General features: G+C 37.4%; 2 protein-coding genes across 2 annotated transcripts in view; one reads left to right on the plus strand and one right to left on the minus strand.

Annotated features, from left to right (window-relative positions):
• The first annotated feature begins 1,494 nt into the window (after window positions 1–1,494).
• LOC132286366 (probable leucine-rich repeat receptor-like protein kinase At1g35710) lies at window positions 1,495–4,988 on the plus strand. The gene is made up of 2 exons (XM_059788693.1): window positions 1,495–4,340; window positions 4,459–4,988. The coding sequence occupies exons 1-2, from the start codon at window positions 1,511–1,513 to the stop codon at window positions 4,827–4,829; spliced, it is 3,201 nt and encodes a 1,066-aa protein (XP_059644676.1). The 5' UTR covers window positions 1,495–1,510; the 3' UTR covers window positions 4,830–4,988.
• Window positions 4,989–10,540: 5,552 nt separating this feature from the next.
• Window positions 10,541–26,626, minus strand: part of LOC132286367 (zinc finger protein VAR3, chloroplastic-like) — a 29,203-nt gene continuing 13,117 nt past the window's right edge. Inside the window, exons 5-7 of the mRNA XM_059788694.1 lie at window positions 12,720–12,836; window positions 11,033–11,131; window positions 10,541–10,945 (exon numbers count right to left, since the gene is read on the minus strand). Of these exons, the coding sequence (XP_059644677.1) occupies window positions 10,834–10,945; window positions 11,033–11,131; window positions 12,720–12,836 (328 nt within the window). The 3' untranslated portion in view covers window positions 10,541–10,833. The remainder of the gene's footprint in view (window positions 10,946–11,032; window positions 11,132–12,719; window positions 12,837–26,626) is intronic.

Here is a 26,626-nt window from a genome sequence, read left to right on the forward strand (position 1 = left end):
TAACAAGTGATTTTCCTCCTCGACTGAGTCTCACAAATTTTTTTAAATCAAAATTCAGAAAAGCGCCCTCATTTGTTATGTATTTATTTTGGTTCAAAATTTTTTACTATAATATTATTAACGGTTGACCCCTCTAAAGTGAATTATTGGCTCCACCAATGTCAATAGGCCAAAAAATACATGGCCGATGGAGCTATGTAGCTTTTTGGTGCTCCCATGTGTACATAAATTGATTAACACTTTCAAAATTCATTTTATTTTACTTTGGTACTTTCAATATTCCTTTTCTTCTTCTTTTTTTCTTGTTTTTTTTTTTTTTTTTTTTTCTTCTTTGATATCTACTTAGGATTAAGCCTCTTAAATATACAACTCTGACATCAATTTTAACTGGCTTGTACTTCGTGATTAGACCAAAAAATTTAAATTATTAGGTAAAACTAATACCCAACTAATTTTTTTATAGGGTTTCATTGTGAAAAATGAGTCAACACAAACATACAAATACGTAGACCAATCAAATGTGCGTTATCACTAGCATTAGTTTAATAAAAATAATCCAACAAGTGAAACAAACACTTGAATGCATTAATTCTAGAAAGAAAAGAAAAAAATAATGATAAAAAAAAAAGGTGGAACATTTGTTTTTTTGTTAAATAATGACTTTGCTCACAGTGGTCTTCAAAGTTTAGTCAGTTTGAATTGGGTGACCAAAGACCACACTCTACAGGGCATTCACATTAATATTTTCTACAAATTCTTCACCCTACCAACAAGGAACGAATGGTCAAAAACTTTGAATGATGACTTAAATTGGTGATGACAACATCCACGACGTTTAGCATGAAACTCGGCAGAAGTTGCTGGGCTTGACTCCCTTTGACTGTGTCCGTGTAGACCTTAATTACAAGTCTCCTCAGCTTTGATCCTAGCCTTAAGTAAAATTAATATATATATATTCTATATACAAGGATTTCTTTTGTTTTAAATTTTCTTACTATAATCTTGAAAAAAAAAATTGTGTACATACATGTATTAAATGCATAACACGCCCCTTTTCATTATAGAATATAGATATTCTACATGTAACACTTTCAAATTTTCTAATTTACTTTGCTACTTTCAAGATTCTTTTTTTATTTTTTATTTTTTTTATAACACTTTCTTTTTTTTGTATTTACTTAGAATTGAGTCTGTTAAATACATAACTCTAATACCAATTATAACCCATCGGTACTTCATAATTCGAATTAAAATTTTAAGTTATTAGGTGTAATTTCAGCACCAAAAACCACACTCCCATGGCATTCACATTAGTATTTTCTGCAAATTCTTCACCCTACCAGCAAACTTATTAAACATGAGTGGACCCCAACCATTACCCACGAAGTTTAGCATGAAGTTTCGCAGGAGTGTCTAGGCTTGACTGACTTTGCCTTTTGTAATATATATATTTATTCTATATACAACCACCAAATGCATCCATCCATTGATCCATTTGTGAAAAATAAGCATGGTTTCCTTCAAATATTGTGCAGTTGTACTAGTTTGGATAGCAACTAATATTATCTTAAACGCACCACCTATTCTATCAAAATATTTATCATACACATCTATTATATCAAAATCTTCATCATCAAAAGAGGAGGCACAGGCTCTTCTCCGCACTGGTTGGTGGGGGAACACTAGTATTCCATCAGTTCACAATTCCACAAGTCACTGTGAGTGGGATGGAATATCTTGCAATAAGTTTGGAAATGTCATTGGGATAGACCTTTCTCCGTACTGCCAATACCGTTATTGGAACTTCGAGGGGGGAGAGCTGGAGAAATTGAACATGTCTTCCTTTCCAAACTTAGTAACTCTCGATCTCAGCTACTGTCGGCTCAATGGAAGCATCCCCTATGAAATCGGAAGGTTGTCAAAACTCAAATACCTTCGACTTTTTGGCAATGATCTTACAGGTACACTACCTCTTTCTCTTGCTAACCTCGCCCAAATAGTTGAGCTCGACATTTCTGGCAATAGTATCAGTGGCTCTATCCCCTCAACAATTGTATCTTCCTTCCCAAACTTAGTAAGTCTCAATCTCAGTCGTTGTGGGTTCAATGGAGGCATCCCATATGAAATCGGAAGGTTGTCGAAACTCAATTACCTTCAACTTTCTTACAATGAGCTTACAGGTATGCTGCCTCTTTCCATGGCTAATCTCACCGAACTACTCGAGCTTGACATTTCTTACAATGAGCTTACAGGTATGATGCCTCTTTCCATGGTTAATCTCACCCAACTACTCCAGCTTGACATTTCTAACAATTCTATCAGCGGCTCTATCCCCCCAGAAATAAGGAATCTTAAAAATCTAGAGTACTTGGACCTAAGTTATAACAATTTCACCGGTCCCATTTTTTCATATATTGCTAATCTCACCAGGCTACAATTTATATACCTTAATTCAAATCATTTTAACGGTTCCGTCCCACCTACCATTGCTAATTTGACTTATCTTATTCATCTAAATCTTGCTGGTAACAACTTCACCGGTGAAATCCCTTCATCATTAATGGAGGAGACAGAGGCTCTTCTCCGCACTGGTTGGTGGGGGAACACTAGTATTCCAGTTGACAATTCCACAAGTCACTGTGAGTGGGATGGAATATCTTGCAATAAGCTTGGAAATGTCATTGGGATATGCCTTTCTGGGTACTACCTGGGGGGAGAGCTAGAGAAATTGAACATGACTTCCTTTCCAAACTTAGTAATTCTCAATCTCAACTACTGTTGCCTCAATGGAAGCATCCCGCATGAAATCGGAAGGTTGTCAAAACTCAAATACCTTCTACTTCCTCACAATCGTCTTACAGGTACACTACCTCTTTCTCTTGCTAACCTCACCCAAATAGTTGAGCTCGACATTTCTGGCAATAGAATCAGTGGCTCTATCCCCTCAACAATTGTGTCTTCCTTCTCAAACTTAGCAAGTCTCAATCTCAGTCTTTGTCGGTTCAATGGAACCATCCCATATGAAATCGGAAGGTTGTCGAAACTCAAATACCTTCAACTTTCTTACAATGAGCTTACAGGGATGCTGCCTCTTTCCATGGCTAATCTCACCCAACTACTCGAGCTTGACATTTCTCACAATTCTATCAGCGGCTCTATCCCCACAGAAATTGGAAGGATGTGGAAGCTTACCTCTCTCCAACTTTCTTTCAATAATCTTACAGGTAGGCTGCCTCCTTCCATTGGTAAGATCACCCAGCTATCCATCCTCAACACTTCTTCCAATCATATCACCGGTGAGATCCCTTCATCTCTTGGTCACTGGCTTTACTCTCTAGACCTTTCCAAAAATTTGTTAAATGGAACCATACCAACAGAGATAGGGAATTTGAAAAATCTAGATCATTTGGATCTCTCTCACAATCATCTCTCCGGCACTATTCCCATTTTTTTTAGCTATAATTGGCAGTCCATTGACTTGTCATACAATGATTTGGAGGGAGAAATCCCACAAAGTTTTCAATTTCGAAGCAACTCATTCCAGGAATTAAAATTAAGGGGAAATAAATGTTTATGTGGTTCAGTCGAAGGTTTCCCTCCTTGTAGAAAGAGAAACAGATTCGTGCACTTGGGCACCATTTTGCTTGTCATCATCATTTCCCTTGCCTTCTTAATCCTTGGAACTGTTTTCTTCTGCTGTAAAAAGGTTAGAAAAAATACGAAATTTGAAGAAAGAGCAATCAAGAAGGAAAATCTGTTCTCAGTGTGGAATTATGATGGACGCATTGTGTATGAAGATATCATTAAAGCAACAGATAACTTCGACATTAGACACTGCATAGGGACCGGTGGTTATGGCAGTGTTTACAAGGCACAACTGCCGAGTGGTGAAGTTATTGCATTGAAGAAACTTCATAAACTAGAAGCCGAAGAACCAGCTTTCGATAGGAGTTTTAGGAATGAGGTGCAGATGTTAACAGAAATAAGGCATCGAAACATAGTCAAGCTTTACGGATTCTGCTTGCATGACCGTTGCATGTTCCTAATTTACGAGTACATGGAAAGAGGCAACTTATTCTGTGCCCTAAGATATGATGACGAAGCAGTGGAATTGAATTGGACCAGGAGGGTGAACATTATTAAAGGCATTGCACATGCTTTGTCTTATATGCATCATGATTGCAATCCACCAATTGTTCATCGCGACATATCAAGCAGTAACATCCTGTTGGACTCGGAATCGGAGGCATTTGTCTCTGATTTTGGCACTGCTAGACGGCTCTATCCGAATTCATCAAACCAAACCGTACCTGCAGGCACTTTTGGATATATCGCCCCAGGTGAACTATTCTTTATATGCAATTCTTGGACTATTTTTTTTTTCGTTTTCTTTCCAAAAACTACAGGTCCATGAATAATATTCTAACAATTGATTAATTATCTTTATTGTTTGCATAGAACTTGCCTACACCATGGAAGTGAATGAAATGTGCGATGTTTATAGTTTTGGGGTTGTGGCGCTAGAAACACTCATGGGAAGGCATCCGGGAGAACTTCTTCAATCACTTGCATCAGCATCTACTCAAAATATAATGCTAAATGACATGTTAGATGCGCGCCTCCCAGCTCCAGAGCATGGAATGATTGCACGGGATGTTGTTCTGGCTGCTACCTTGACATTTTCTTGTTTGCGTTCTGAACAAAAGTATCGTCCAACAATGTTACGCGTCTCCCAAGAGTTTCTTGCTTGCAAATATTCACAAACTAAACCTCTACAGAAAATTTTACTAGGGCAGTTGATGAATCAAGATATATGTTTGATCAAATAATCCTATAATCTTTGTACTACTGACTACAAAATATAGAATGATAGGGTTCGTTTCTTGCTTGTTGGATTTCAAATCTTAGGCTAGTTATTTGACTTCTTGCATTTCTATTACAATTGTCTATTAAATCAAGATTTTCATCCGTTCAATTAATTCATTAAATTTGATGCATGTCAATAAAAGAACGAAATGATACATAGAAATTAAATGTTTTCCTATAGATGATAATCTTAATATGGCAATAATGGTACTATTTATATATATATTTTGTATATAAATAATAATAATAGGCAATATTTATCTGCGGGTATGTCGGTTAAATAATAATTTAGATGATTTTTAAAATGGACTTTTCCACGTAACGGCTATACATGAAACTTCTCATTTTGGTAGGGCCAGACATTATGCTTATGCGTCAAAGTCAAAGGATAGAGACTTCAATGGATTTATGGAAAATTTACCATATAGTGTGGTCTGGCTTGAGCTTGACTTGTGAAAAATGATGAAGTTTATAAATTGTGGCCTACTTCACGAGATGGCATGGCAATGGACCAGGAGGAGGTCCCCAACAATAAACCATTTTTTCCATAATCAAAATCAGAACATTAATTTCTCTATTTGAATAGATTCATGATATCATTAAAGGCAGTGACAGCTTTGACTCAACAAACAAATAAGCCAAACCTGAATATGTAATTTGTGGCGTTTAATCGATAGAGAAAAATAAAATTAGCAAACAAGAAAACAAAAAGAGTTTTTCTTGTTAAACTCTTCGTTCACTTTTTTTTCTTTCAAAAAAAAAAATTCCGGTGGTGCTAATTAGGTAGTAAATTTCTGAAGACATGTTTAATTGAAAGTGAGTATACTTTTTTTTTGTTCACAAGAGAGCAATTGAACATTACTGTATATATGTATGTGTGTATATATACACACATTCGGAAACTAAAGGTGCAATGCACCTGTTCAAAATCTTACAATAAATTTTTTTTTTTTTTATTACACAAATTATAAATAATAAAATTACATGAAAATAGAAAAATAATACTTAGACATTTTAAAAAAAAAAAAACCAAAAGCCATACTTGGACGTTGTTGAGAAGTGAGAACAATCACCAGAATAAAGAATACGAACATAAAGTGGTTCACGTAAAATCTGATTGCATCTTCATAGTTGTAGGGATTTCATGAGAGAAATAACATTATAAAGCAATTTAGGCAAGTACAGATAAAATGTATGCTTGAAAATTAATTTTCTTTTAATTCACTTTACTTTTCCTTTTAATTCACTTTACTTTTCCTTTCAATTTTCATTTCATTTTGTTTCTTTTCTTTTTATTTATTTATTTTTTTTTTTTATCATTTTTCATTTTTTTTTTTTTTTTTTCTTCTTGTTATTTCTATCTAACCAAACAGAAATTGTAGTCTAAGTTCAACAATCTTAAATTCTACATAACAAGTAAGATTATCTCCAATCTTTTTTTTTACAACATATTTTCTGGTGATTACTATATATTTTCTGTTGATTTCAATTTTGGTAATTTAACATTAAAATGATACGTCTAGATTATGAACATTTTAGGGTGTGTTTGTTAGATGGAAGTAGCAGGAAAGGTAAAACAATAATAATAATAATAATAATAATAAATAAATAATTTTTTTAACAGTTCAAGAAGGAAAATGAAAATTTGGAGGAAAGTTAGTTTCTCGCAAATTGTTGATTTTTCTTAAAATCTTTCCCATATAAAATAGGGTGAATTGTCAAAAAAAAAAAAAAAAAAACAAACCTGACTATTAGTCTGTTGCAAAAAACTCCCTTAAGAATTATTTTGACAAAAAAAACTCCTCAATTATCTTAAGGGGATATTCTAACTGATGTTCATTTAGCAATTTTTTGAGACAATTTTTAGACCAAATTACCCTTCAACATTACGGAATTGGTCATTGTTAAGTCCTCCATTAAATCGGTGAGCACCAAATTCTGCCAAACCCATAATTTCCGTTCAATTCACCAATAATCTCTCCAACCCAAATCTCTCCAACCCATCCCAATTCACCCTCCCTGATTCTCTGACTCTTCAATTTAACGATGGAGCTTATTTTTATTAAGTAAAAATCACAAATTTGGTATTAATTCATCAAATAGAAACTCACCAAATAATAAACCCCTTATCTCTCTTTCTAAAATCAAAACAGATTTGGCATTAATTCTACAAAGAGAATGAAAGTTTTCACTGCCAAGCCAATCATCGAGTGAAGAAAGGGTGATGGCATGTCGTTCGTGTAGCAGAGAGAACACTGAAGAACCCACCGGCGATGGCGAGCAAGAAGGGCGAGAATCGAGATGATGCTTCGACGGTGCAGAGACGACCACCGATAACTAGACGCACTCCAAACGCCGGCGTCTCTGGTTCTTGACGGTGGTAGAGAGTTGATGGTGAGGGCAAAGGGCGTGAAGAACGCCGGCTTCTCTGGTATTCTAACTGATTTCCGGTTTTTTTTGTGTGATCAATTGAATTTGTGTGCATCTTTTTGTGTGTGATCTATTGAATTGTGTGTGTATATATATATGTAGAACTAGAGACTTGATTGTGTGCATATATACATTTTGTTCTTCTTGATTTCTAAGCCTGTCAGTGTATTTAATAATCTAATTTATTCTCACTACAATGCGGAAAGTTTCCCAAAAAGTGGTTGTCAATACAGTTTATTTTGGCATAAATTGTAATAATTTTAGTATTGTTTGGGTGATCATTATCGGAAATTCTGGGTTTGGCAGAATTTGTTACTCACCTGATTTAATCGAGGACTGAACAATGCCCAAACCAGTAATGTTGAGGGGTAATTTGGTCTAAAAAATTACCTCAAAAAATTGCTAAATGGACATCAGTTAGAATACCCCCTCAAGATAATTGAGGGGGGATTTTGCCAAAATAATTCTTAAGGGAATTTTTTTGCAACTGACTAATAGTCATGAGGTTTTTTTTACAATTCACCCTATAAAATAAGAAAATTTTAGTTTCTTGTGAAAATTGTGAGTCTTATTTTAGTTACTTATTAAATCCTCATCAATTAGTGATTTGTATATGTGATTAACACTCAATATGAAAGAAAATTTGTCACCTAACTTTCCAAATATTTGCGTGTTACTATATATTTTTGGAGTAGGTCTCTATATTAATGGCTAAAACTTTTCTCACATATAAACAATTTAAAAATTAATAAAAATAATTACATTTTTTATAATTAATAATTTAATATATTATTATCATTATTTATTTATTTGTCTTAAAAAATGGATATAAATAATTGGGTGTACAAATGGAGCTGGTGTAATAGAAATTTATTTATTTTGTCTATTTGAAATCACAATTGTAGTTTTGATAGGTATAATCATTTTTTTTTCTATTTTATGCTTTTCAAACTTACAAAATAATATTTTCCCACACCTTTCTTGAAAAAATTTCTTCCGCTGTAATCATCAAATAATACTGTAATACAAACCAATGGGTTACCAAGCTCTTATTGCCAAAGGAAGGTCAAGAGTTCAAGGTATGAATATATATGGTTGTCTGAGTACCAATTAAGGATAAAAAAAAAAAATTACAGTAATACAACAACTTGAAAATTCAAATAATTTAATAATTTATAAATATCAATCATAATTTTAAAATATTCTACAGTAACAAACATATCTCCTATCCTCACAAGTAAAATTACTTGTCCTTAAATAATACTATAGTACAAAATATTGAAATTCAAATAATTTAATAATTTACAAATATCAATCTTAATTTTAAAATATTCTACAATAATTTTTACTGATAAATTACCTTTAAATTTCAAAATATTTACCAAAAAGTATTACTCACCTTACTTACCAGAAATAAAAACAAAAATAAAAGAAGTACATGCCTCGGACATATTTAGTTCATTGATTCACAAATAAAAATAAATTGACAGTACCTTTTCTTTGAACATATATTTATTATGGATGGACTTTTATAGAGTTCCCTCCTTTGTTAGAAGTCCTCCTGGTGGGAATTTAATTAAAATTGGTTGACTTGCCTTCACGAACGAGGTGAATTACTTGTTTTGGTAAATGCTTATTTCGTATTTTTCTGATTTTGACGCATCTCCATTTGCGCGCCATGTGGCCGGGTCCCAATATTTTTCCTCTATTTTTTTCCATTTATCTAGTTATTTATTTGGGGGATTATGATTATGAACTGGTTAGTGTGGTTAAGGGAGAAGATGATATTTTGTGGCACTGTGGTGGATGTGATGATCATTGATGGGCACTTTAGTCACTGTGGTTCTTTTGACTGTTGACTTTGGAGGGTTCTACAAGCCAAAATGGGTTGACTTCATTTTAGTCCACCCACTCTTTCTTTTTCTCATTTTCGGATGACACTTCTTCTTCCACTTCTTTTTTTCTCTTAATATTAGTCTCTATTCTCTATTGATTTTCCTCAAGCTAGAGGAAGATTTGTGTGATATATATATATATATATATATATATATATATATATATTTGTATTGATTAGTTTTGTTGTCAAAAACAAGTCCGAATTATAATTTATTAGTTCAAAATTTCATTACTTCCAAACATAATATATGAGTTTTCAATGTCTAGCTACTTAGATTATGATCAACCATATCAGAATTCAAATTGTAATGAAATATGAGTTTAAAGGAAGGAAAAATATGAAATGATTTGAAGTCTCTGGGAAGCAATGTCCTTGTCAAAGGAGTCTCCAAATCACTCAAACTTAGCAATACTCTATAGATGAATCTCAATTAAATCTGTAGGTCCCCATATTGGCCACTCCTTCACTAGGTTTGTTTGAACCACCAAATTAACCATTTTTAACTCTGGGTAACCCTGGATACGTGTAATAAGTGCTAAAAAAATAAATGAGTTGATATGCAACACTACTAAATAGTTTAAATTTTTTATTAAATGGACAAATACTCACCCGTTACAATACGGTACAAGAAATATGCAAAATCACTTTGACCATCAATTCTTGGCTCTAGTACTGACCTGGACAGTGGATTGAAGCAATTAGATTTTAAAAAAAATAAAAAAATAAAATTGATTTACATGAAGAAAATTCATTTTTCTTGCTTTTCTAGCATGTAATATAAGAAGGCAATTTAGGTTAGCAAAAACATTTTCAAAGTAACTTTCATACTATTTATAACTTTCTTGAAGATATTTCACACTATTACCCCGTTTGTTGGGATATAAAAAAATATATATATATATATTGATATTTAGTTGTAAAATATTAATGAAGAAAAAAATATTAAAAACCTGACAAGTTATTTATCACGCCCCACCGGATGAACTCGAACTCAACCTCACCTATCTTTGTCAACCACTGAAAACTAAAGTTAAAAATATATATTTTACTTTAAAAAAAATATTTTCAGAGCAAAATATTTTGCAGGAGCACGTGTTCAAGTCTGCACAAGGCACAGCAAAAGTGAGTATTTTTAGGAACAAAAAAATTACAAAATTGCAACTAATTAATCATGTTTGAATTAGCTTTGCCCTTTTCCTTATTATCTTCTTCCAAGTGGAAAAATATTAACAGTAAACTAACACTGTCGCGTTATTTGCAACTAATGACACAATTTATTCATAGGTTAAGAAGAATTTGCAACCAGCCGGCAGTTCAGGGAGGACAATTCATGGGAATTTTCTGCAATTAACTACCAAATGCTTTTCAATTTTCATCCTAAAACACTAACAAAAGAGGACCAACCAGTGGCAAAATGCCAAATTACACAGCCAACAATGCCCAAAAAAGTTCATCTAAATCAACAAAATTAGAGAGGAAAGCATATCCCACCTTGATTATCTTCTCTGTGACAGCAGAATACCAACCAAATCTAAATGCACAAGTCAATTGTAGGGAATTTTATCTTGAAAAAGTTCTCATCATCAACTTCTCTCCGTGCATGAATCAGTATTGCCGCTTTTCAAAAGAAGCTTGGCTACCTATCTGGGCTTCCTCCATAACTGATCTTCATACTGTGCCGCGGCCACTTTAGGACGCTCACAATCGCACTTCCGGCAGACCATGTTCCTTCTGTAATTCACAAAATCACATCTGCACAAGGAAATTGATTCGTTGATTGATATTGTATATTTTAACTTCCAAGTTTGAACTTCAAAACACAGAGACCGAGAGACTCACTTGGGGCACTCCCAATCTCCGGGAACCAGCTCTCTCTTGGGACGTGGCCCACGGCAACGCAAACACTTGGTGTTGCTTGCAAAATTCATAAACTCACACCTATACACAACTCGTTTTATAAGAACAAAACAAAATGAAAATACATTAAACAATTAACAGAACGCACACTCCATGTTAAAAAAAATAATTATATTCCCGAGCTGGGCAAGGGAAAAAAAGGTTGTATGCATAAATGTGCATCACCCAATGAATGTCCCATGCAATATGCTAGGGAAAAAAGACTCAAGACATAATATAAGCTTTTGGTATTATTTTACCTAGACAAATATAAGCTTTTGGTATCTAATAGACCACATGTTAGACCAATTATAGATATATAATACAACTATAAGCTTTTGTAGAAATCGTCAGATTAGTTTTATAAATATATTCATGATTAAACCCCTTCTCTGTTTGGAGAGTGTATGAGAGAAACAAAGTGATGGATCGAACCCGTGAGATAAAGGAACTTATAACTGATATGGATGATATAGATGAACATAGACTGAATCTAGAGACATAAGCAGTTCATACCCAAAATCAAAACAAATTGTACAGCCTTTTTTTTTTTTTTTTTTTTTGGGTACCACAAATTGTACGGTACAGCTTCATTGTCCAGAAATTTACAGCTGAGATGGGTAATATAGATGCACAGTGAATCAATAGAGATATAAAGATAAATAAACTAAGAAAGAAATATAGAGAGAGAATTACAAGGGGCTATATATGTGTGTGCATATATAGAGCGCAAATATATAGAGAGAGCATTGAGAGAGAATCCGTTTTTTAGAAAAAATATTTGTTTTAGGATGTTTTACTGAATCTGACATGTCCAAGCCACGTCATGTTCGGGTCCTAATTTGGTGGGAAACTTTTGGGTTTCTATCATTATTCCAACAGAAATAACAAAGACAGACTTGTATTTGAAGAAGCAGGGTAACACTTCTAAGAAGTTGTCAGTGTCAGAAAAATTTTATACACACTTCTAACACATTCCCAAACATATTTCGGACGTATCTATAATTTTGAAATATATATATATATATATATTTGTTTTGGATACATGACCAACATTTTATGGGCATGGAAAAGGATGGCACGATTATATGCAAATTCAAATTAAAGGTTCAACAAAATTCATATAAAGTACAACCATTTTTTTTAAAAAAAATTAGACAAAAAAACTACCACGTAGGAAGGTTTTATAGAAGGGTGGACATTGCATGTAGAAAACAAAATCATCAAATTTTGTGTAGCAGATATACATATACATATCCACATGCACACACAAACACACGCATACATAGACATTACATATATATATATATATTACAAGTCGTAAACTTCATGTTACGATCATAAAATATTTATTAGTCGTGTATAATAAATATAAAAGATAATATATTTTATTTATGTCATCGCCTTATGCGTATCCATTTACGATTTTCGAGTCAAACCTCATTGTGTCATATGCCTCAATCCCGTGTCAGTATCATTGTTCTTAATTAGTATTATAGTCGCATGCAGTGCAAAATGAATTCTAAATCAAATTTGCCAAAACTTATGCTATTTGCCCACCAAATGATTTTGACGAAATACAACATTTTTCCTAGGAATGTTGCTTAACATGTCAAAAGCAATAACTCACTTTGGGCAGTTCCAATCTCCTTTCTTCATTTCAACATCACCTACAGAAACCCTCTCAGGCCCATTCGCTTTGCATTTCAGGCATCTGGTATTTCTAGAAAAGTTCATGAATTTACATCTGAAACAAAATCCAAAAAGCATCATTCCAGTGAAAATATGCAATATTCTTATAATGAAAACTATATAACGAACCACAAATAAAAAGTAAATAAAGAAGGATGGTTAGGAGGATATATTTCACAACAAAAACACTTGCTTCCTGGTCGCTAATTCAAAGATCTTATGAACTGCCTAATGACCAATAATAGAAATGGCAGTTTACACCAGCCAGTAAATGCATATTTATTTGCACTGCAAACAATAGAGTTTCACGGCTCACTTAAAATGCTTAAAGCAGTAATGCATTTTCTGCATTTCTTTAGGATTAGTAGACAAGAGATTGTCTGGGGTGTGGCTTTTGTCTTCACTAAGCATCCAATTGTATGCACTGATTTGTTACAGGTAAGACTGAAATGGCAGTCACTACACAAAAAAAGACAACTAGAAGGATGAAATCAGTATTAGCCATGTTTTCCCAAATCACTAGATTAAAAAGGCTCTGAAAAAATTAGAAATATATGAAATGACATATGAAGACAACCATTTGCCAGCACGATATAAGTATTATATCAATTGACCACAAGGTTTCAACCCAATGGCATTTGAGTAATTTTGACGATAACAAACAATTAAAGTGCGAATTTAATATTCCACTTGAGTTTGTGTTAATCAGGTTTTGACTTTAAACTCAATAAAATATCATGGACAAATCATAAAGCTCAAATGGACCGTGCCTCGTGGTGATGGAACTTAAAGCAATTGAAGACAAAGTTCACGACCACGGGAAGTATAGGCATTTGGTGAGAGCTAGATTCAATGTAAAGTAATTTGTGATGCATTTTGATGAAAGCTCAATCCGAAGACAAAAGAGAGACTAGGACTTAATAATTGAATAAATAAATAAATACCATCTTAAGGTCTCTAGAAGCATTGACTTAAACCATAAACGTAGATGACTCGTATATAAAGGGTCATTTGGCAAGTTGGAAGAGACTTAAGACTTGAAAGAAGTTTTCAGTACTTTAGATGATTTAGACGCCTAAGCGGCTTACTAAGACGCCTAAATGACCTTGAATAAACTTGATATTATGGAAAAGATGACTTAGATGCCTAAAAAGCACATTTAAATGTCTAACTTGACATTCCAATATGTGATCAAAAAATTTGTAAAAGACACTTAGTCACCTACGTGGTCAAACTTAGATGCCAAATTAGACATTCAAATAGCTGAGCCAAAATTCTGAAAGGGCAACTTAGATGTCTAAGTGGCACACTTAGATATCTAACTTGACATTCAAGTAGTCATGCCATTTTTCAGAAAAGGTAACATAGCGAAGATAAAGAACAGGGTTAAAACCCTTGAATTCACAAAGAACACACTCACAGGAGAGAAAACTTGAAATTACATTGATAAAATGTCTGCTTGCAAACTACATCTCTTGACTTTATATAGGCAAGTCAAAATAATTTTTTAAAAAAAGTAAAGCATCCGTCAAATAATACTCTACTAAAGGGGAAAGAGGCATCTGCTGAGATTTGATGGAACAGGATCCTCCTTAAATCTTGCAATATAGAATAATTCTTCAATCAAGCTATCTATTGTTGGCAACTACACCAATCATGGTGTTGCCTATTGTGAACAACACCACCAATCTTCTTCTTTATTTTCAACTTTTCCATTTTCTATTGTTGACTTTTCCTTATTTATTTTTTCATCTATTCTCATTACCTTTTCAGCCTCCCTGATTTTCGATGACCCTGTATGCTCAGATACTTGTGACTCCCCTGCATGAAAAGAACTCGTCCACAAGTTACCCAAATCTGGCAAATAATATTCTTGAATGTCAGCCACGTTGAAGGTAGGATAAATGGCCATATCAGCAAGTAAATCAATCATATAGGCGTTGTCATTGATTTTCTTTAGAATCTTGTAACGGCCCTCACCCTATCCAGACACAATATTATCCACTTTTGGCTCCCCCACACCAGAGACTTCCCAGAAGGTCACCCATCCTGGTACTACTCCAAATTAAGCACGCATAACTCCAGAGTAATGATAGGATCACGGCCATCACAACTTTAAACTGCGTAGTGTCAAAGAAGGGTGATGAACCTCAATCATAGTTGTTAAAGGCTCAAGGCGCACAAAAGCGCAAATGCCTCCTGAAGCCTGAGGCGCAAGGCGAGGCGCGCGCCCGACTGAAGTAAAGCGCACGTTGAAAAAAAAAAAAACAAAACCCACCCAATAAAATATTAAAGATGCAATAGTATATTTAAAGATGTAAAAGTCAACTAAATGAATTACTTTAGTTAAATATTCAACATAAAGATTGCAAAACCAAGTAAATCAAGTACTTGAGTTCAACAGTGAATAATCAAACATATTAAAACTAAAACAAACAAACATAAACATCATATATGGACTGCATAACATGTTCATACATTTATATACACACACACTTATTACTTGCATATACTATATGAGATTTATCTACTATATGAGATGTAATATATATGCATATATGGACTGCATGATACCATATACCAACTGATATGTATACTACAATTTATTCCAGCAGCACAGAATATAAAAAAATAAAAAAAATAAATAAAAGAAGAGGCTGAACTCTGAAGAGCAGAAGCACAGAGAGCCGAGAAGAAGAGTAGAAAAAAAAATATACAATTGAAAGACACCATTACGTTGGACAAAGATGTTTGGACTGACACTAAGGGGATCCATTACGTTGGACTAACCCAAGGATCCATTACTGATTTTTAATTAATTGTGTCCCAGAATCAAATTTTAATATAAGAAAATATTGTTGAAATTTGCGCGAGCCTTTGAGATTTTATAGAGAAGAAGAAGAAGAAAAGAAAAAAAAAAAAAAAAAAAAAAAAGACGAAAAAAACTGGAGAAAGAAAAAATAAATAAAAAAAATAAAAAGAAGACAAAAAAAAAAAACAAATCTGCCAGGACTCAGGAGAGAGCCGAGACTCGAGAGAAGAAGAAGAAAAGAAGAAAAAAGAAAAAGAAAAAGAAGAATAAAACTGGAGGAAAAATAAATAAATAAATAAAATAAAATAAAATAAAAAGAAGAAGAAAAATAAAAATAAATGATATAAATCTGGCAAGAAAGAGCCGAGAGTCCGAGAGTTGAGGGAAGAAAAGAAGAAGAAAAGTAGAAAAAAAAAAAAAAAACTGACAGATCCGGCAGGTCCGAGAAGAGGAGGAGAGAAGAAGGAGAGAAGAAGGAGAACTTACCTGCTGAGTGTTTGCCGACGGCGCGACGCAGATCCGAGAGTCCGAGTGAGCACTGTATTGCCTTCACTGCCTCTGTCTTCTTCTTTCCTTTGCTTCTCTTTTTTTTTTTTTTTTTTATTTTTATTTTGCAAGGCTTTCGGCTTTGAGCTTTCTACTATATTAAGTAATAAAATAATAGAATACAATAATATAACAATACACACTTACACAGAGTCACAGACAATAAACAAACAAAAAAAAAATAGCAAAAAAAAGTAAAAAAACTACAGTTTCATGCAGGCGCGCCTTTATAGCGCCTGTAGCCTGGCGCCTTGGTCAGAAAGGCGCACGCCTCTCTTAACACAGACGCCTTAAGTGTACCCAAGGTGCAAACATGGCGCCTGGAGGCGCCTTGCGCCTCAGGCGCCTTTGACAACTATGACCTCAATATAGCACTTCACGCTTCCACACCCAGGCGATGTGGGAATTGTGAGCACACGTAACTCGCACCAGAGCCTTGCCTATCACACGCATGCTCCCACCCACTGAGCCTCACAATTCCACCCCCCTTGGGAACCCGACGTCTCCGTCGACACACTTCTAGTTGGGTCAAGCTCTGATACCATTTTATGACGACCCGAAAATTCATAACACAATAGTTACATTAATAATCTCACTTACATCAAAAATCTCCAAAGACCATATCAATTACATCAAACATCCTCAATATACATAGATCAACACAAAAAATACATGTCCAAAATAATCACCAAATAGGCAAAATAGATCCGCAACACCTCCTCCTCCGCATTCTTTCCATTTCCTAAAAATGTTAAGGAAGGGGTAGTAGAGAGTGGCTAAAACACTCTTCCTAAGGACCCGTGAGCTGCACATAAAGAAAGGGGAAGAAAAAGGAAGGGATCATGCACTTGGGAAGGATAAGAACTCCATATAACGACATTTAGATAACAAGGATAAGAAGGTCAGCAACACAAGCAATAAATAAAAATATGTACGCCTCATGCCATGAATGAATGCATCCCCAAGCACCACACTCGCTCCACACAACTCACGCCAAAATCGTTAATACAACCTGGCACGAGGCGACTCCCCGTCACCACGAGGGAAGATTGGCTAGCTATCCTTGGCCTAGGGCAACTCCCTAGCACCATTTGGGGCATAGGTAACTCAACCGTATACAACATAACCTGCTCGTTCTCCCCTCTAGGTTGGATTAACACCCAAGACATGAGGCGACTCTCCTTCGTTCGGTTTTCACAAACTTTTTCACCAAAACTTTTTAAAATTCATTTCTCGCATACAAGCCTCCACACAAACCCACACCGATGCATGCGTGATGAATGACATGGCATGCCTGAGTACCAATTCCATAATTTCAATCATAATGATATTCAAGAATACAATGAACATGCTTTCTCCATAAAATTTACATATGCTTTCTCACAGGCAATTTATCATCTATATAGCATGTGCATTGGCAAGTACTTAACGTGATCATGAAGGGTGTATATTTGCAACTTAAATAACCTCGTACTTATACTTTCACATAATGGAACATAGTAATTCATGAATTGGCACAATAACAACATATTAATCATGCTAGGCTCACCTCATCATCACAAACACATCAATTGTCACAATTTCAACACCAAGAAATCATGAGAACAACACTTGCTCAAAAATTAAAACTAAGACTACGTCAATTATGAAATTTAGCATGCTACAACAAGAGAATCACACAGAAAACTCACTAAATCCTATAAATAAGTGGGTTAGACACCCCTACCTCAATTTTGGATGTAAACCCCAAAATCCACCGAAATAAAAACACTCCAAACGAAAAACTAAATCCATAGGAACACTCCTAACTTTCTGTCCAAAAAACAGAATTTTTAGCTTGTTACCTCCAACTTTGAAAATTCAATTCTTAAGCAAATTGAATGAATCCAAAGCCCATTGAAAGCTTAAACACTAAACTTTGAAAATGTAAATTTAGTTTAACCAAATCATTTCCCGGTTGAAACAGTTTTGTTACAAAAGTCCAGAGAAATTATGTCCGAAAATCAGAATTTCAGTAAATTGCTTCCAATTTTGAAAATTCATGAAAAATTCGATTCTTAACCAAATTGAGTGAATCCAAAGCCAATTGAAAGTTTAAATATTATACTTTGAAACTATAAATTTAGTTTACCAAAATACTTGGCCATTTAAATCAGCTTTGATGAAAAAGGTCAGAGAAATTCTGCTCCCTAAGCAGAATTTCCAGCAAGATCTCCAACTTCATAAATTCATAGTAAATTCATTTCTCAACCAAAGAGAGAGAAGCTTGTGAAGCATAGTAAAGGTTTGCTCTCCACCTGTGAAGGAGAGTTGATAGTAGTGGATTTTGGAAGCCTCGAGAATTGCTCGAGGTGTGGACGTAGGCAGGCGTGCCGAACAACATTACGTTCTTGGTCCCCCCGCCTCTCTCGGAGTCTCGGGTCATTGTTTGGGCAATAGTACCCCATTGATTGATGGACATACTATGTAACTAAAACACATGACAAGTGAACAAACATACTCCTGATTGCCATAGGTAGAGCTACCCCTGTAATTATAAAAAAAATAAAAAATAAATAAAAAATAAAAAATAAAAAAATAATCAAGAAGCATTTCTTGCCTTGATTGTTTATGAATTTTTTGAAAGCCCTGAGCAGCAACCTCTGATGAAGAACTATACCCTCCTGATCCTTCAAAAAATTCTTACACAAATAGGAAGGCGATGGACAAGAACAGACAAAAAGAAATGGGTTGCTCACAAACGTAACTCTGGTACGCCCTCCTCTTCTTTGAACTCTCGGAGCCCTTGATCTGCTCCTTCTTCTTCTTCTACTCCTTCGTTGGGTGTTGAGAAGTGGTTTGGGATCGGAGTATGATGGGTTGTCGGTGGATGCTCGGAATTTATCGCCTGTGGTTGAGGTAACTTCTGAGGATGGCTCGCTAGAGGAGGGTGAGATGACACTGACCTGTGCCCACTAGTTTGTGGAGAGAGTTGGGGGTTCGGAGTTTGCTCATATGGGTGGGTCTACTGTTGGTATGCATAGAGTTGCTTCTGATCAAGGTGATGGAACGGATTACAGAGGGGAAACTTGTTCCGGTTTAGCTTTAGAAGTTCCATATTCTCCCAACGGGGATTTAGGCTGCACGATGGAGGATCACATCCAAAGGAGTGAAGTGTTACCAACTGTTTTTGGTTCACCAGATTCTAAATTCAACGGTTTTATGGTAGGTCTGCCATTATTAATCTGAAAGAAGCACCTGAGTGTGATGGTGGCTGTCAGAAGAAGATTTCAGTGGGAGTTGGCAGAGATATCCGTATTACTCTTACTGATGATGCTGCAGCTTCGTTAGTTCAGGAACTGAATAAGCACAAAGAGCAGTCTGATGTAAGGGTGGGGGGTGTTCCGGACACTGGTGGACCTGTGATGAGACGGACCAGGGGCTGGAATGCAGCGATGGCAATGCAATGGAGGACCAGAGGGATTATCCGTTGGATATTTTGCCAGGGCAGGGAGAGGAGATTACTGGTTTGGGGGTGATTACTCCATTAGCGGTGGTGCGACCGGAAGAATTGGGGGTGGGTTTTACTGAACAGCGATGTGTGGATTTAGGCAAGGAGTGGGTAAAGGAGAATATTGGTGCAACTAGTGAGCTGCTGGGTGTCTCTGGTGAAGGATATAAAGAACAGGTTTCGTCAGTTCTTCATGCGATAGTGGAGGGGAGGAGTGGGGAGGTGAAGAAGAAGGCAAAAGGGGGTGGTAGAAGACAAAAGAGTCCTTCAAATTGGAAAGGGGAGAGGGAAGTGAGGAATCTCATCTGTTATGTTAATTATGAAAGGAAGGAGGGGTTGGTTAGGGAGACGGGAAGTAAGGGGATTAGAGGGGGGAGGAAGGGGCTTGGGCATGACATCATTTTTTTATGAAGCTTCGAATAATTTCATGGAACGTTCATGGTCTCAATGACCCGGACAAAAGAAAGGTGGTGAAGATGGTAGTGAGGAAATGGGGGGATCAGGTGGTTTGTTTACAAGAGACTAAGTTTGATTTTATGTCGGATAGGGTGGTGAAGAGTCTTTGGGGTGGAAGATTTGTCGAGTGGAAAGCGTTGGATGCCATGGGCACTTCAGGGGGTGTTCTTGTTATGTGGGACAGGAGATGGGTGTCTAGGGTGGATGTATGGAGCGGGAGATTCTCCATTTCTTGTGTCTTTGTTATGGATGAGGATGGTTTTAGGTGGACCTTTTCCGCTGTGTACGGTCTAGTGAATGATGGGAAGACACACATCCTTTGGCACGAACTTAGTTATGTGAAGGATTTGTGGGCCCTTCCGTGGTGTGTCGGTGGGGATTTTAATGCGGTCAGATCCCCCTTGGAGAGATCTACTAGAGGAAGATGGTCTTCTGATATGGAACACTTTTTGGTTTGCCTATGGAGGGTGCGTCATTCACTTGGTCTAGTGTAGGGACTATGGTACTCTCTCACCACTGGACAAATTTTTGGTTTCTGGGGATTGGGAGGAGAGTTTTCCAGATGTGGTTCAAACGGCTTTGGCTAGACCTGTCTCAGATCACATTTCGTTGTTGTTGGATTGTGGGGGGATGAGATCCCAGAGTACACCCTTTTGGTTTGAGAACATGTGGCTTAGAGCAAACGACTTCCAGGGGAAAGTACGCTAGTGGTGGGATGAGGCTACAGTCATCGGTACTTCGAGTTTCGTGTTAGCAGGAAAGCTTCGGTTCTTGAAGACAGAAGTCTAGGGCTTTATGGCTCAAGGAGGGTGATCGTAATACAAAGTTCTTTCAGAGGTTGGCCAATACTCATAGGAGGGGCAACCACATTGGGAGGATTCGGGTGGATGGGATGGAGTTTTGTAGAGAGGATGAGGTGTGTAGGGGGATTGGCTCGTATTATCAGCAATTGTACACTGAGGCATATGGGTGGAGACCTCAACTGGGAGGTTTACACTTCGATACGATTTCAGATATGGATAGAGATTGCTTGGAGATGTCCGGATGGCTTCACCATGAGATTTTTGTTGGCAAGTTGGGGTGTGGTCAAGGGAGAGGTGATGGGGATATTCCAAGAATTCTATTCTCATGGGAGATTTGATAATCTTTAAATGCAGCTTTCATCGCTCTTATTCCTAAGAAGGGTGGGGCATCCGATGCTAAGGATTTTAGACCGATTAGTTTGGTGGGATGTATGTACAAACTTATAGCTAAAGTCCTTGCTTTGAGATTGAGGGATGTATTGGATGGAGTTATTTCCGAATCCTAAAATGCTTTTATTGGTGGTCGACATATCCTAGATTCTTCTCTTATTGCCAGTGAGTGTGTGGATGCTAGACTGCGTAGTGGTATTCAGCTTGATGTTAAGAAAGCTTATGATCATGTTTGTTGGAGCTTTCTGCTCTATATGTTGGAGAGGTTGGGCTTCGGAGAGAAATCGAGGAAGTGGATTGAGTTCTACATTTTGTCTGTGAGGTTCTCGGTTCTGGTGAACGGGTTCCGTCTGGCTTTTTTTGCCATTCATGGGGATTGAGACAAGGGGACCCTCTCTCGCTGTTTCTGTTTATCATTGTTATGAAGACTCTCAGGTTGTTGAGGAGGGTTGTGGACTTGAGGTTCATTAAGGGCTTCAGGGTGGGGAGAGATTTGGATCATCAGCTCGAAATCTCCCACCTGCTTTTTGCGGAAGATACTTTGGTGTTTTGTGATGCAGATGTGTCGCAAATGAGATATCTGAGGTGTGTTTTGGTGTGCTTTCAGGCCATTTCTAGGCTAAAAATAAATATGGGGAAGAGCAGCTTAGTCCCGGTGGGGGAGGTGCAGAACATTTCCAATCTTGCAGCGGTTCTAGGGTGTGGGGTCTCGTCTTTCCCCATCTCTTACTTGGGATTGCCCTTGGGTTCACCATCGACGGGGGGGGGGGGGGGGGGGGGGGGGGGGGGGGGGTTAGGGATCCTGTGATTGACATAGTTGAGAAGAGGATTGCCGGGTGGAAGAAACAATATCTGTCCGCGCGGGGGGGCGGGGGGGGGGGGGGGGGAGGTGATGAAAAGTACATTGTCAAGTCTTCCTACATATTTTCTCTCTTTTTTAGATTCCGGTCTTAGTGGCCGAAAGGCTAGAGAAGCTTCAGCGAAATTTCCTTTGGGGTGGTTTGAGGGATGAGTTTAAATATCATCTTGTTTGGTGGGAGCAAGTATGCAATCCTTTTCAATTAGGTGGTTTGGGTATCAGGAGGGTGATCCCTTTTAATAAGGCTCTTTTAGGGAAGTGGTTGTGGAGATTTGGAGGTGAATGCCATCGGTTATGGAGGTGGGTTACATCTTGCCGCTTTGGGGAGGAGAGAGGTGGGTGGTGCTCCCGAGTGGTTAGATCGTCCGCTTGTGTGGGTGTTTGGAAGTTTATCCGAAAGGGATGGGATAATTTCTCAAAACAAACCAGATTCAGAGTTCGAGACAGCAGGGATATTAGGCTATGGGAGGATGTATGGTGTGGCTAACATTCGTTGGCTTCTTTGTTTTCCAGGTTATTTAGGATTGCTACTGGCAGTCATGCTTGGGTGGTCGACTATTATCGGTTTGATAGTGGGAGGATCACTTAGGATGTGTGTTTTTAGCAACATGTTCAGGATTGGGAATTGGATGACATTGTCGACTTGTTGGACCTGCTGTATAGAGAGACGATCTTTCTTCCGCTGCCTCTCAGGTTTCTCAGGGGCTGATTTTCCTTGGAAGATGGTATGGCGGTCGAAGGCTCCCTTAAAGGTGGTTTTTTTTGTTTGGACTACCGTTTGGGGCAAAATTCTTACCCTTGACAACCTTAAAAGGAGAGGACGGGTAACATTCAATTGATGTTGTATGTGCAAAAGGGATGAAGAGTCGGTCAATCATCTTCTTTTACATTGTCAGGTGGCCCACGACTGTTGGAGCCTCATCTTTGGTCTGTTTGGTATGCAGTGGGTTATGCCCCAGTCTACGAGAGGTTTGATGACTCATGGAGAGGGTGTGGTATGGGTCCTCACAATATTCATTTTTGGAGGTAGTACCACTATGCGTTTGGTGGTGCATTTGGAAGGAACGTAATAGTAGATCTTTTGAGGGGGAGGAATCTCCTATAGGAATGCTAAAATACTGTATTGGTGGTGCATTTGGAAGGAACGTAATAGTAGATCTTTTGAGGGGGAGGAATCTCCTATAGGAATGCTAAAATACTGTATCATTAGCTGTCTTTTATGCTTGGGGGGGGGGGGGGGGGGGGGGGGGGGGGGGTGGTTGTTGTTGGAAGTTGTTCATCATTGGATGAGATGATTTATCTCTTAGGATCCCTGGGTCCTTAATCCCTATGTTTATATTCTTTTGTATTTCTTTCTTTCTCAAGTTTGGCTTGTTGTACTTGGATGCATTCCCCTTTTGAACGCTCTTTAATACATCTTTACTTATCAAAAACAAATGATCTTCACATGATGTAGACACCCTTAAATAATGAAATATTACTGTAACAATCTTCTTGGTGCCACTTAGGTAAAAAATAAATATATAAATAATAATAATAATAAATAAATAAATAAAACTTTGTGCCTATAAAAATAGTTTTTGGAGTAAAAGGAGGGTTGCATGGATGAATCCGGTAAAGGACTATTAATCTAAAACAAAACTAAATGAAAGAAAGTAACATTGCATCAGGTTCTTACTAGTTCAAACTACTTTATAATAGTTTGAATGAAATAGTCAATCATCTATCACAAAGGGTGGACAGCTCTGGCACAGGAGATGCATACATTTATGTTACTCATGTGCTTGGGTGTGATTTCAATAGTTGATACCAGACATGTTATTCTGTTTGGGGTGTTTTGATGTGATTTCAATAGTTAATACCAGACCTGTCCTTAACTTAATAAAACTCTGGACATCATACAGATGTAATTAAGTCTGCCCAGAACTAAATTAGATGCAAATTGAGTTGATGTTTCGGCAGCATCAGCCAATGAACTGCCTGACTGAAGGACCGAAATCAAGTTTCGACTAACTGATTCATGGAATAAAGTTCTATCCTGGCCTACTGCCAGAGTCCGCCACTGATGGACACAACACAGAGCTCTGTAGCAGTGGTTAAGCACCCACAAAGCAAGCCCACAAATGAAGGTGTAGCCTGAAAAGCGCACAGCAGTTTGGGGCAAGATCTTGACGCTTGATAATCTGAGAAAGAGAAGACGGGTTACTGTCAATTGGTGTTGCATGTGCAAGAGGGATCAGTTGATCACCTCCTTATGCATTGCCCTGTAGCTTATGACTGTTGGGTCCTTATCTTTGGCTTGTTTGGTGTTCAGGGGTCATGCCTCAATCTTCAAGAAACTTGATTGATGCTTGGAGAGGGTGTCATGTGGGTTCCCACGCTTGTGATTATTGGAGGGTGGCGCATTTTTGTGTTTGTGGTGCTTACGGAAGGAGCGGAATAGAAGATCCATTGATGGAGAGGAATCTTCTATTGGGACTGTTAAGTTTCTTATTATTAGCTCTCTTTTTAGTTGTTGAGTTATGGGGAGAAATTGTAAATCTATAGAAGAGAGTTAATTTTTTTGGGTCCTTAGGGTCCCTCTTGGCCTTGGTCTTTTGTGTAGCTTTTGGGTTGCGTTCCCCTTTTGAACGCTTTCTAATACATCTTTACTTATTAAAAAAAACAAGTGGTTACGACATAGTGACCACAAACAAGGTCCCAGCACTATGCCCTGACTACAATTACGCAGAGTAGGTGCAAGTGAGGGCCTCAGCACATACCCAACTGAGCCTCTCTCTTTATATGCAACAGTGATCCATGCACGATAGGAGAAAAGATTAGCCGTCCAAGGAGTCTTGGTCCGAACTGATTACAGGAATACCACCGACTTCTTATGTTTGCCACTACCAACCTCAGGGCATTGTTGGTCAGTGTGTGTCAGGTGTTGTATGTAGCATGGACTCGGTATGTCAGGGGTTGTATGTAGCATGGCACACAACATGGGGTGGTGGCATGCCTGATGTACATCCCATGACACAGTCCAACCAAAGCAATACCCCATACCTGTCTGCGGGCAAAGGAGAACGATGATAAACCAAATAGTGAATTAACTTAAATTTATCCCACTGGTGCCTGATCCACAAGCATGAGAGACCAAAAGAAACAAATCTTATGTTACAAGGACATTTCAAAATGTAACAAAATTACAATGAAATAAATAACAGAAGAACATTAAGCACAAACATGACATACCTAATCTTTTCTGCACTTTTTAATTACACTCCAGCATTTTTTCTCAGGTTTATCATATTTACTTGGTGACAAATATATCTTTTTCACCAAATTCACTATTCTTCTGTATCCATTTTGCAGTGGATATATATATATATATATATATATTGATAAATACGCAATTCATTAAAAAAGCGTTCAAAAGTAGAACGCGTCCCTACAAAACCACCAAAACTTGGGTACCCTAAGCCCCAGGGAAGCCAAAAACTCAACAGTCTCCTCAGTAGAAGAGCAGAGTCTACCCGAACCCCAAAAACAGAAAGACTAATAACAGAATATTTCAAAACACTGATGGAAGATTCCTCTCCTTCAAAGGATCGTCTCTTCCGCTCCCTCCACAAACACCACCAAAGACATAGAGGCGCCATCCTCCATAACCCTCAAGCTTGTGCTCCCACCCAACCCACTCTCCAGGTGTCTATCAAACCTCTCGTAGATCTAGGCATGACCCAATAAACTCCAAATAAACCTAGCAAAAGGTTCCAACAATCAACCGCCACTAGACAATGCAAAAGAAGATAATCAACCGACTCACCATTGCACTTACACATGCAACACCAATTCACCGTGATAAGCTCTCTCCTTCTCAAATTATCCAGCGTCAAATACCACCCCATCCGAGTCCAAAAGGCATCCGAAGAAAGATCTCACACTAAACATTCCCCTGGCAGAAGGAATCCAAACAAGAGAATCCCTACCTCCTCCCCCAGATCACCTGGCTATACAACAACTCTAAAAAGCCAAAAACATAATCCATCTCCTAATCCTGAAAAGATCGCTGAAACAGCACATCCCAAACCGGTCTCCCGCTATCAAGGCAATAGCAGTCAGCCACCCAGGCATGCCTATCCACCGCAATCCTAAACAGTCTAGGGAAAGAGCATGCTAACGTGCGATCTCCATACCATACATCCTCCCAAAGCAACTCATTCCATCCCTTCCGAATGTCTTTCCAAACACTGACAGCTCCAGGTATAGACAACAGAGCCGAGCACCGAGGACGGAATCTAAAAAAGGGATAAATAATATGTGGGAATGCTCGACAAAGTGCTTTTCAACAAGGTAACCCTCCCCCCTTTTGATAGCCACCCTCTCCACCACCGGATCCCAAGCACCTACCCTCAAAGGCAAACCCAGGTAAGAGATCGGAAAAGAACTAACTCCACAACCAATAACAGAAGCTAATTCCTCAATCTCCGGAACCTCACCCAGTGGA

This window comes from Cornus florida, unplaced genomic scaffold (assembly GCF_030987335.1).
Source record: "Cornus florida cultivar Cherokee Brave unplaced genomic scaffold, ASM3098733v1 CherokeeBrave_3.0.0_Hap2_Chr11, whole genome shotgun sequence".
In the NCBI taxonomy this organism is placed as follows: domain Eukaryota; kingdom Viridiplantae; phylum Streptophyta; class Magnoliopsida; order Cornales; family Cornaceae; genus Cornus; species Cornus florida.